The sequence below is a fragment of the Arvicola amphibius genome, chromosome 13 (assembly GCF_903992535.2).
Source record: "Arvicola amphibius chromosome 13, mArvAmp1.2, whole genome shotgun sequence".
Taxonomy (NCBI): domain Eukaryota; kingdom Metazoa; phylum Chordata; class Mammalia; order Rodentia; family Cricetidae; genus Arvicola; species Arvicola amphibius.
Genome location: NC_052059.1, coordinates 53,154,605 through 53,166,907, shown reverse-complemented (window position 1 = coordinate 53,166,907; position 12,303 = coordinate 53,154,605). Strand labels below are relative to the sequence as shown.

General features: G+C 46.1%; 1 protein-coding gene across 1 annotated transcript in view; it reads right to left on the bottom strand.

Annotated features, from left to right (window-relative positions):
• Tnfrsf19 (TNF receptor superfamily member 19) overlaps nt 1–12,303 on the bottom strand; it is a 71,554-nt gene that overhangs the window by 36,412 nt on the left and 22,839 nt on the right. The window contains 1 exon segment of the mRNA XM_042054081.1: nt 1,661–1,839. Coding sequence (XP_041910015.1) covers nt 1,661–1,839 — 179 coding nt within the window.

Below are 12,303 nucleotides of genomic sequence, written 5' to 3'. Positions count from 1 at the left end.
CCTGACTGCTCTCCCTTCTGTTTCTGTAAAGGTGACAGCTCCACACACCTCATCTAAATGGCAACTACAGCATCGCCAACTTGCGATTGGCCTATTCTGTAGCATGCCATCCATACTGGAGCATGCGATGAGACTTAAGTCTTTCACAAGGCCAAGCAAGGGCTGACTTCTAGGCTCCCCTTGGGTTCCTTTGACCTGTTTATCGCTCTTTGTGCCAATACATACTTTTGGCTATTGTAGCTTTGTGGTGTGCTTCAAAAAGAGGGAGTATGAGTTCTCCAATCTCCTCTTTGTAAATTTTATATGCCCATGAATGAGTAACTTCATGAAAATCTGGTAGGAAAGCGCTACATCAGCTATTATTTGAACATATTTTCATAGTCAGATCAGAGTAGAAGTCTGACCAATCACTGAATGCAGCCGGGATCTGATCCAGCTCGTCCACTTTTAGATTTGTTCGCATTACAAGTGGCGTGGTTTCCTACTGTGTCATCCATGGTCCTGTTGAGGTCAAAGGTCAACCTCCAGCCTTGGTCCTTCCACTCTGGGTTTTTTGAGACAGTTTCTCTCACTAACCTGGAACTTATCACACAGGTTTTATCGAGCTAGGGTTACACACACACACACACACACACACACACACACACACACACACACACTAGGGTTGGCTTTTTGACTGTGGGTATATAGATGGAACTCTGGTCTAGGGGTCTGCGTGGCCTTCGCCCCTTGCTAATTAGGTACATGTTTCATTGCTGAGCCACCTTGCCCTCTCTTAGTTTGTACCACAGTTTGGGACATAAAAACATTTGAAACTGTATTTCCTGTCCAAGTGAAGTAGGAAATACATTTTTCAAATGAAACAAATAAAAGGGAACACAGACATTCATTATATAAAAGGTTTGGCTAAACTGGCTTCGGAAGCTCCATGGTAAATCTGTTCCTGGCTTTCAGACAGACGATATAAAAAGGCAAAAGAAACCCATACTGACCTTTGCTTACTCGCTGTGGGATGAACACATCTTACGGATGTGAAACTCACTGACAGCATTGTGAGGAGACAGTTCTAACTGAACTCAATCCAAGCTAGACTGGCTAGCCTGGCGGACACGTTTGAAAACGCCGTCCTAAGAAACCCTGTGGTAGACCGGCACATTCCCACCAGCGAGAGCTCTGCCACCAAGCAGAGCTATGGCGCAGTAGGCTCTGGTTTTACAGCGTCCTGGCTTGAGACCTCTGAGCCACCGTCCAGCCAAGGCTCAACTCTGCCACACACAGGATGGACGGTGGATGCAGGATGCCTCGGAGACAGCTTTGTTCAGACTGGCACTCCGGGTGCCCATAGCTGCAGCTCACCGGGCTCCTCTTCTGTGAGCTGCCTGGCAATCCCTTCGTCCATTTGTCTAAGTGCCCCTGTTCACTGGTGTGCAGAAACTCTAGGTTTTCAGGGCACACCCCTTTTAAAGTGTGACTGCTCTTCTGCTTTGTCACAAGTGCCGGGAACGGAGTAAGCTCAGAGGCCGCAGATGGAATGGAACAGAAGTTCCAAATGTTGCCCGAACATCTTCATGTTCTTATCCCTGTGTTTTCAAGTTTGGAGGGAACAGAGAAATACCTTGGGAAACATCTCATTAAATAACAAAGAAATGGCCCAACTCACCCGGGCAAGCAGTCCCCGCAGACAGCGTCGCTGGTGTGTGTGCAGTTGGCCCTCTGAAAGCGATTCACTAGCGCACAGTCCACACATGGCTTGCACTTCTGGAAGCCCCAGTCCTCCTTGAACCTGTGCGGCCTGCAGGGCACACACTGTGCGTCTTCTCCGTAGCCGAAGCCACATTCCTGCAGGGATTAGTGAGTAAAAGACAGCTATTCATACTTTGCAGGCTTGAAAAAGAAAAGGCTGCTGGGATAGAGAAGACCCACCGTTGCCCGCCTTCCCTAGCACAAAGGCGGCCCTTTCAGCAAGTTCAAATGTATCTTCCCTGGCTGATAATCTCTCTTGTGGCCTGCCAGAGTGTCCTTAGCCATCCACTTTATGCCAGAGGCGGTGAACATGTGCATAAGAAAAGGTCTCCTGGATTCCCACTGGGGCATTAGGGCAGAATCATGGCACTTTCTTCTCCCCTAATTAAGCCAGCCATGTGACTGCTCAGAAGCTGAAGCCAGTGGGCCACTCAGACACTTGTTCACTTACCAAGGCAGAAAATAAGCGCACCCCTATCCACGGTGCAGCTTCAGAAGATAAAGGCCGCTGTGTGAGAGGTTTCCTAAGCCTTAAAACGCTGACTGGCTGAACATTTTCTGTCACCAGAAGGCCTGTTATCTATCTGTTCAAAGAGAACTGAAGTGGTACTAAGGGGTTACCAGCCAGAGCCTGGACTGCGGCTCAGAGGCAGCGTCAGGATGCCCTGTTCAATCCCTAGTCCTGCAAAGGAAACCAAACACCTAAAGGCCTCAAGCGTCAGGTGCACTGCACTGTTTGTTGGCTCGTCTCCGGGATGAACGAAATAAAAGGCTCTTTGGCACTCAGATGATTACTTCCACAGGTTCAAGAGCAACCTAAGCTATGGCAATCACATAATATGACTGTCATGCTGCATAAAACCCAGGCTGCCGTTGTGTATTCAAGACTAGTTGTTCGATGATACACGAGGCTGATGTCGCGGCTGGTCTTCAGTAGTCGTGAGAATCCTGAAGAAGGCTCTGATGCCAACGAAAGGACAAACTTGCCAGTGCAAGTGACAGCAAGCAAGCAAAGAGCAAAAGCTTCCTTTCTCCTTTCTCCGTGCCCTTACGGAGGCCACCAGCAGAAGGTGTGGCCCAGATTAAAGGTGGGTGCACCCATCTCAAAAGATCTGGATTAAAAGTGGGTCTTCCCACTTAAAAAGATCTAATAAGAAAAAAATCCTTCACAGTTGTACCAAGCCTCTTGGGTTTTTTTTGTTAATTCCAGATGCAGTCAAGTTGACAACCAAAAATAGCCGTCACAAGTCCACCCCCTGTGAACTTGACATACAACCTTATCTCCTTATGCCCTGCATAATTTCCAAATGAAAACAATAACCAGGTCATAATTACACCTATCATGATATAACTATGCCATGTACAATCGCAAATGCATTATATATTTCATCAGGTCGTAATTACACCTAATATGATGTAACTGTTCCTTATAAACCACAAACACATAATAAACTTTAGAATAGGTGGCAATGTCCCTTGAGGGTCATTCTTTTGGCACCTCAAAACTTAAATATGATAACCACTGATATTTTCTTAACTGCCGTTACATTGCATGATAAAGAGATTGAGGGAAGAACACAAATATCTGTATAAACACATTCCTAGCAAAATATGACAGAAACATTCATGGCAACCATAATCATTAATTCTGCAACTGGTCACGTGGCCTCAGCTGGTATTTATAACTACTTTCCTCTATTATCCATTCTGTATTTCCTCCACCATCAGTAAGTACCTCAACAAATCTTGGTTCTTTTCCTGAGAGAGTGACCCACCTTCATTCCTGAAGGGTCCATGCCCTTCGTCATTCTATCTGGATCCCTGAAGGATCTCCTGCACTCCAGACATAATCTTTCTTATCTCTATTGTAGAGAAGCAAACTGATTTGCCCTTGGTAATCTAGATTAATCACCCCTTTTAACACTGTTATTTCTTTCTTAGCCTGTTGGTTTAAGGGCATCAGAAACCCAAAGTGGCCAGGGGGAGTCTGAGCTTCAAGTTCAATGGAACGATTGCTTTGTCTACTGGTGGAAGGGTAGCAAAACTTAAGGTTGTGCGAACAGGAAGAAAAAACACTTTCCTAGTGGGTCTCTGGGGTGATAGTGAGTGGAACTATTCCCTTTTCCACTCCTAGATTCCTGGAACCATGGACCCTGGCTATGGAAGAAACCATACCATATATTAGACACTGATCCAAAGCATATACCACCTTCTGGAGGACACTGCCCCAGCCCTCCAGGCTATGGCCATCCCATTAGTAACTGTGTCTTCAAAAGGCCATTCAATCTTTCTATCAGGCCAGATGCTTCAGGATGGTAGGGAACATGGATTCCATGATTGTAGGCCCATTGTCAGACTTCTCTGGCTGTGAAGCGAGGTCCCTGGTCAGAAGCAATACTGTGTGGAATACCATGACAGTGGATAAGGCATTCTATAAGTCCACAGATGGCAGTTTTGACAGAAGCATTACATGCAGGAAAGGCAAATCCATAACCAGAATATGTATCCAGCTACTCCAGTAAGGACAGTGTTGTTTTTTTTCCACCAAGGAGTGGTCCAAATGTAATCAACCTGCTACCAGGTCACTGGCTGGTCCACCCTGGGGAATGGGACCATATCTGGGGTTGTGTTGGTCTCTGCTGTTGGTATATCTGGAACTCAGCAGCAGCTGTGGCCAGGTCAGCTTTGGTGAGTGGACGTCCATTTATTGAACCCATGCCTAATCCCCATCTCTGCCACCATGGCTACTTTGTTCATGGGCCCATTGGGCAATGGACAGGAATGAATGAAAGAGACTGACTGTCCACAGAAAGGGTCACCTTATCTACTTGATTACTGAACTCCTCCTCTGCTGAAGTCACCTTCTGATGAGCATCTACATGGGACACAAGTGTCTTCACACCTTTTGCCCATTTGGAGAGATCTATCCACATACTTCTTCCCCAGATGTCTTTCTTGCCAATTTTCCAATTATGTTTTTCTCCAAGTCAGTCCATTGGCTATGACCCATTAATCAGTGAACAATCACACACCTGGCCATTTTTCCTTCCAAAAAAAAAAAAAAAAAAACTGTCTGACCATGTGTACTGCCCGAAGTCCTGACCACTGTGAAGGTTTCTCTTCGGCAGTGTCTTCCAGAAAGAGATTGTAATCCTGCAGTTGTCCACTTCTGGACGGTGCCTGCATACCGCGCAGAACCGTCAGCAGACCGTGCCCCAGTCCTCTCTTCCTCGGTCAACCAATCATAGAGCACACCCCATGAGGCTACAGAGGCATTCTGGGAGTGTAGACAGCATTATACTGAGAGTAGAAACCATTGGCATTTAGGCAACTTTTTTGTGTAACTTGCTTATGCCTTTGAGACCTCTCAGGCCTGACCACATATGTACCACTTCCATTTGATGACAGATTGTGTTGCATGTTCTACTTGTTGGCTTGGTGAGTCAGGTTGCACACTAATTTGGTGGCCTATTGTCAAACATTTTAACTAAAGCCCAATAGCAGGCCAAGGGCTATCTCTTAAATAGAGACTAGTTGTCTGCAGATGATGGCAGAGCCTTATTCCAAAAGCCCAAAGGTCTCTTCTGTGAATCACCTATAGGGGTCTGCCAAAGGCCCCAACAGCATCCCTACCTGCCACTGACCATCAAGTCTGTTGGGTCATATAGTCCAAGTGGTAGAGCAGCCTGCACAGCACCTGCTGAACAGCCTTCTCCTGTTCCAGGCCCCACACAAAGCCAGCAGCTTTCTGTGTCGCTTGGGATATGGGCTGCGTCATAGGGTATATGAGGTATAATAGGAGTAACACACCTAAGTGGGGACTGTGCTATCTCCCAACCCAAACAGGCCCACTAAATGTTGCACTTCTTTCTTGGTCATGGGCGGGGCCAGATGCAATAACTCATCCTTGACCTTAGAAGGAATATCTCTGCATGCCCCATACCACTGGACTCCTAAGAATTTCACTGAGGTAGAAGGGCCTTGAATTTTATTGGGTTAGCAGACAATAATTTCCTCAGTCAAAAGTGGAAAAGGCAATATTTCCTCAGGTGGGGGTGCGGGACATCTCCTGCTGAGGGTAGAGGGACTACTTCCTCAGGTGAGATAAACCCCCTAGAATCTGAGCCTCAGCGGGGTCCTACGTATCTCCACCCCCACATCACAGCATCCTGTTCTTGACCAACTACTGCCCTGACCAGCGGCTGACACCTTCCAAGCCTGAGATTTGCATTTTCACTGTAATTCAGCCAACCCTATAATGAGGGCTCCGGTTTGATTTTCTGCAGCTTGAGCTCTGTGGCTGCCGGAGGGAAGAGTCTCCTCCAGTCTAAACACACGTTAGGCTGAGACTGCACATCTGGAGACGGTCATCTGTATCACTGAGTTCACTGTCGTCCTTCACTGTCTTCTGAGATGCTTGAAGCTGGTTAATCTTTTCACCGACTTCATCCTTTTCCTTTGCCGATTTATCCAGAAATACTAGGGATCAATTAATGATCATCACCATTTTTTCCACGCACTGTTAAAAGTTTTATATATGGACTCGCCAAATCCATTGCCTCTCACCATTAGTGAACCAGGACAATCAAACATAGTTTCCTCCTTAAGTTTATAGAATAGTTCCTACCATAGGCTTTCAATACTCTCTGAGCTAATAGAAGAGGCTTCTGGAGCTGTAGGTGTTGGCATACTGGAAAGTTATTCCGGATATTTAAAAATTCATTTGTATAATTTTGTTGTTCATTTGTATATTTGTTGTTCATTTGTATATTTTTGATACCACTTCTGGTACCAAAATCTGTATTAGTCAGGGTTCTTGAGAGGAACAGAACTTATAGTGTGTGTGTGTGTGTGTGTCATTTATTAGAGTAGCTTACAGGCTGTGGTCCAACTAGTTCCACAATGACTGTCTACCAAGAGAAGATCCAAGAATCCAGTAGTTGTTCAGTCCACAAAGCTGGATGTCTCTGCTGGTCTTCGGCATACAGCAGAATCCTGAAGTAGGCTCCAATGCCAGTGAAGGAACAGACTTGCCAGCAAGAGCAAGCAAGCAGAGAGTGAAAACTTCCTTCTTCCAAGTCCTTTATAGAGGCTGCCAGCAGATGCTGTGGCCCAGATTAAAAGTGGATCCTCCCACCTCAGAAGATCTGGATTAAAAAAAAGTGGGGCTTCCCACTTCAAATGATTTAATAAAGGGGAAAAAAAATCCCTTGCAGGTGTGCCCAGCTGCTGTGGTTTTAGCTAAGTACAGATGTTGCCAAACTGATAATCAAGAATAGCTGTCACAGTCAGTAAGGGCAGAGAAGCAGACCTGTGACCCCACAGAGAGCATCACCAGCCCACTTGCCACATTGGTCCTCATGGGAAAATTGCTTCCCAAGGGCACCCACTGCCTGGCCACATACGCATGCGCACTCTGTGACATCTTTGGTCCTCAAAGTCCAATTTCCCTGGTACTTTTGTTGATGTGCCATGAAGGGGTGAAAATCCGAGGACATAGTTTATACGGGAAGAGTCGGGAGCTCAGCATGTTCAGCCTGTCGCTATCTGAAACACACTAGTCACTGGTAACCCCGTAAGGAAAATTTGCCTCTAACTTTAAAGACAGAGCATCACTAGAGTGTCTGTTACAAAAAGAATCACGATTCAGGGCTTTTAGATTTTCAGCACATCTGTTAAGTATCCAAACGGAAGTGTCTTTGCACTGAATCTCAATATAACCAATAAACTCTTAATTATGATGGGGAAAGTCCTAGCACTCCTGGGTGCTTACTCCCTGAGAGCCTTATAAAGTCTAAAGCCACACTCACTCCCACGGAGGGAAACACTGCCCTAATGACATTGCCTAAGGGGACGGCACTTTAGAGAAGTGTTGGCCTTATGCAGGGTGACCCAGCTGGTGTTAGAGCTAAGACTCCAGCCTCCAGAGGTCACCTGCAGAGACGCCACCGTGCCAAAAGCTACATCACAGGGTAAAGAGGGCACACAGAGAACACAGGACATCGGTGTTAGCGACTGTAAACACAGAACCAGCTTAGGAACTGAGATGATCACCTTTGCAGAGCACGTTAGAGAAGGCCACAGATGCAGGTGGGATGTCCCAGCAGGGATAAGGTAACATCTCTTAGGGCTTCAGCTTCTAATCTGTACCCCCCCCCCCCAATGCTGGGATACAGGGCCCAGCTTGTGAAAAACCTTCATTTGTCTATAAAATGTCACCCTGATTTTTCTAGAAAACCACTTTTGAGCCAAAAAATTAAACCTGAACCAACACCAAGGACTGACGGCCTGTGCTAGAAGCTAATCATAAAGGACAGGCAAAATCAACCCAGGATTCATCCATTAACACCGTCCCTGCGTGATAAGCATCCGCCTCCCAGAACCTGGTGTCCTCTCAGCTACTATGCCTCCTTCAACTGCATTTTTGTTTGTGTTTTTAGACAGAGCTTCACTCTGTAGCGCAAATTGGCTTCTAACTGACAGCCCCCTGCCTCAGCTTCCCACGGGGATTATAGTGTGACTCACTACACACCTCCAATGTATACATCCTGCACATGCTTCTGAGATATTTAGGGAGTGGAAGGGGAGAAAGTCCATCGGTCTCTCTCTTCCTAGGGTTGGAGATTGAACCCAGGACCTCTCTAAGCTGAGCAAATGCTCATCACTGAGCTACGTCTCCAACCCCATAGTTACTTTTTATTTTCGAAAGCATCTCGCTGGGCACTCCAGGCTGCCTTTGAACTCACTGTTCCCTCGGAGTCATCCATCACCCCTGGCTCTTACAGTCTCTCTGCCTCCTCTTCTAAGATGATCCCTGAGCCGGAGGGGAGGGGGATGTTACCACCGACATCCCATTTAAGGCTGAGCCCTCCACAACCTCTTATTCTCTGCATGTTGACCAGTGTGGGTCTCTGTGTTAACATCCATCTGCAGCATGAAGAAACGTATCTGAGGAGAGCTCCAAGCCACACACTGGTTTGTGGGCAGAGCATTGTTACTGGGAGTTATCTTAATACTATGTCCATTTAGCAGAACGCTAGTAATAGGTTTTCCCTGGGGCCTGTAACTTCTCAAATGTCATGTTCACAGCCCTGCTAACAGTGCCAGGGATTTGTTCTATCTCACAGCATAGGCATTAAATCTGATCAAAGAGTGTTTGGTTGTTCCCATAACTTCCGTGCTGCTCTTGCAATGGTGGGCATTTCTCTGTTGTATCTCACAGGCTAAGATGCTTACTTCATGCCTAGCACCCTGGCAATATGAAAGCTGACCAAAGGGCTGAATCCTCCTAGTCAGTACCAAATGTCCTTGATTCAAGTAAGTACTGTCTTGAGAAAGAGGGTCTTATGGCCAAGTTCTGGAGGGTGAGCATGAGCAACGGTCATGATCTACGATGTTTAGGGTTCTGTGGGGACCAGCTGGCCTACAACTCCAAATCTCCTTGCACTAGGATTTTATTTTCTTACATAGGGTTATCTACTGTCCCTCCTGTTATGGGGACATTGAAACTCATATATGTGTATGTGTATATAATGTATACATTTTAGGAAGTTTATTCAGTAATAAGTTTCTATGACTATTTCAAAAGGCCTTTAACGTTAGTTTTCCCTCCCCACATTTCCTCCTCTACCCTACCCTCCCAGCCCCCACCCCATTTAATCCTTCTCAATCCACTTTTTTCCCCCTTAAATCACGACACTTTATTTTCCTCCCTTGAAAGCTCCATGTCTTCTTCAAGTTTCCTAGCCTCTCTGGGTATTCCAAATGAAACACACATATCTGAAAATTCAAAGCTAACATCTGTATAGGAAAGAAAATCTGAGCTGTTTGTCTTTCTGAACCCGGGTTCCCTCCCTCAGGATAACTGTTTCTCACACCATCCGTTAACCTACAGATTTCATTTTTCTTAAAAGTTGAGTGATATTTCATTGCATAAATGCACCATATTTTCATTATCCATTTATCGGGTGATAGAAATTTAGGCTGCTTCCAATTTCTACTATGAATACAACAGCAGTGAACACGGGGAACCAGTGTCTCTGTAGTAGGATGAAGCCCGGGAGTAGTGTAGCTATATCTTGTATTAGCTCTATTTCTAGTGTTTTGAGGAACCTCTACCCTGATTTCCATAATAGTTGTGCAAGTTTGCACACCCAATAGCAGTGAATAAGTGCTCCCTTCCACCACGCCCAGCAACATCCAGGATTTGGTTGTTATTTTGTAGTTGTTTTAATCTACCCGTTCTAACCGGGGTAAGAGGAAATCTCAAAGCAGTTTTGATTTGCATTTTTGGAGTGGCTAAGGATGTCAACTGTCTTCATCCCCCAGTGTTTCACCTAGATGACGTCCTGAAACAAACACAGACACACGCACAAGACGATTCAAAAAGCCCCACGCAACGATCTAAAGAATGAACTTACAAGTTAGAATTTATTTCAAGTTAACAGAGACTTGTCTCCTGGCCAGTCGTGGTAATCTGTGATGTTTTGAATTTTTCATAATTCTACCACTTCTAGTTCAGTGCTCGCAAAGGCACCTGTCCCTCTTGAAATCAGAACAATCATAAAGACAGGCATTCAGAAGGAATTTCTTTGGACTGTGAGGGGTCTTTGCAGGAAGGCCATTGTTCAGCTCTGGAGCTTTGTGTGGGGCTTGTGGCTGTGCCGTGGACAGACTCATGCTTTTGCTGAGCACCTCTGCCGCCTCAGAGCACCAGGAGCTTGCAAAGGCTTTTCTCTGCCTACAGAAGGGCCTCCCCCACACCCACAGTCTCTTGGGGATCAAAGAGCGCTGCACACGTGACTCTCGGGGGCGGGGGCCACATTGTTCACATGAGAAGCTTCTCGTCAAAGGCTCCAGCCAGAGCAGAGCATTTCAAAGTCAGGCTTTGATCCTTGCAGCCAGGACTGTCAGAGACCCGTGTGCAAGTTAGAACACAACACAAAGGGGAAGAGGGGGGAGAGAGAGGCAGACTAAAGAGGGGAAGGGAAAGGAAGGAGGGAGTGTGTGTGAACTGCAAAGAAGCGGGGCTTCCTTTTTCTTTTCAGGCCAGCACTGAAATAAGAAGCAAGAAGGACGCTTTTTCCTACATTGGCTCCAAAGCTGCATGGACTGGTTGGTGTGCCAACTCTGCCACTTGTTGGCCCAGTTATCCTGGGACCCCTGGTCCTCAGTGAGATGGGAAGGGTGGATTTCTGCTCTAACGGGGTTGTTTTGAAGAATAAACGGGAAAACATATAAAAGCGAAATCAAGCACAGTGAGCACCCACTAAACAAATTATACCGATGGCTGTTATTATTATTTTGGATTTTCTACAAACCAATAAAGCAACTTTCCTGATTAAAGTTTAATAACATATTTGGATGCTGCGGGGCAGGAAGGCTGTGAGCTCAGGCCAGCCTGGGCAGTATAGTGAGATTCTGTCTTGTAAAGAGTTTGTCTAGCATGTGTACGACCCTGGGCTCAATCTTCAGGACTGAAAAACGGGGGGGGGGGAGCAATAATGCTTCCTTGAGAAACATGGTTAGATTACTGAACCCCAACTTTTTCTAGTTTACCTGAAACATACTACTTTCTCCCTAACCCATTTTATGGTGAAAAAAGAAATTACCCTAAAATGCATTACAAGTTTTCTACACTGAAAAAAAGAATCACCCATCATTCAGTGGAACTGGGCTTCCCCTGCTGAGGTACCTGCAGTGTTGCTTCACGGTGCTGTCTACGCTGGCAGCTGTGCTGGCTCCAAGGCCCTGCCAGGCAGTCCACTGTCACTCCCGGCTCCCGCTGAGATCATTTCCTCCACACTCCACCTCCTCCCACCATGAAGAACCAGGCAAATAATCCAACTGGACACAAAGATCAATAAGAGAGTGGCCGTAGTAGCATGTGTCTGTAATTCCAGCACTCAAGAGGTTATGGAAGGGGACGGACAGGGATACATAGTAAGACTTTATCTCAGAAAACAGTAACTGAACATCAGTAGGAGTTTGGAGGGTCTCATTTGGGGAGTTCTAACACAGGAGATCTTTCACTTTTTTAAAAATTCCGACTACCTAGAATTGTACCACACAAGCACCATTTGACCAATGTGTTCATGCTATATGGTTCTTGTGTCATTTATACCATTGTTTTTATAGAAGGAGCATCTCTTGATATTCTTGTACATGTATGTGTGTGTGCGTGCAAGTGTATGTTCAGGCATGCGCAGATTCCATTCTACACTAAACTTAATCATACAAAAAGGAATCCAGGCTGGCTCCGGATTCTCACACTTACATCTCCTTAATAAACACCAACTTACTGTGTTTGAACTTACAGATTCAGGTAACAGCAAGAGCCATTTTCACTGGGTTGTGTTTAGGGCAATGAAAACCTATATCCCTGGCAGCTGTTGTGGCACACACCTTGAATCCTGGCATTCAGGAGGCAGAGGCCAGAGGATCTCTATGAGCTGGAGGCATCCAAGCCCCCATAGAGAAACCCTGTCTTGCAAAAAAGAAAGAAAGAAAGAAGGAAGGAAGGAAGGAGGGAGGGAGAGAGGGAGGGAGGGAGGGAGGGAG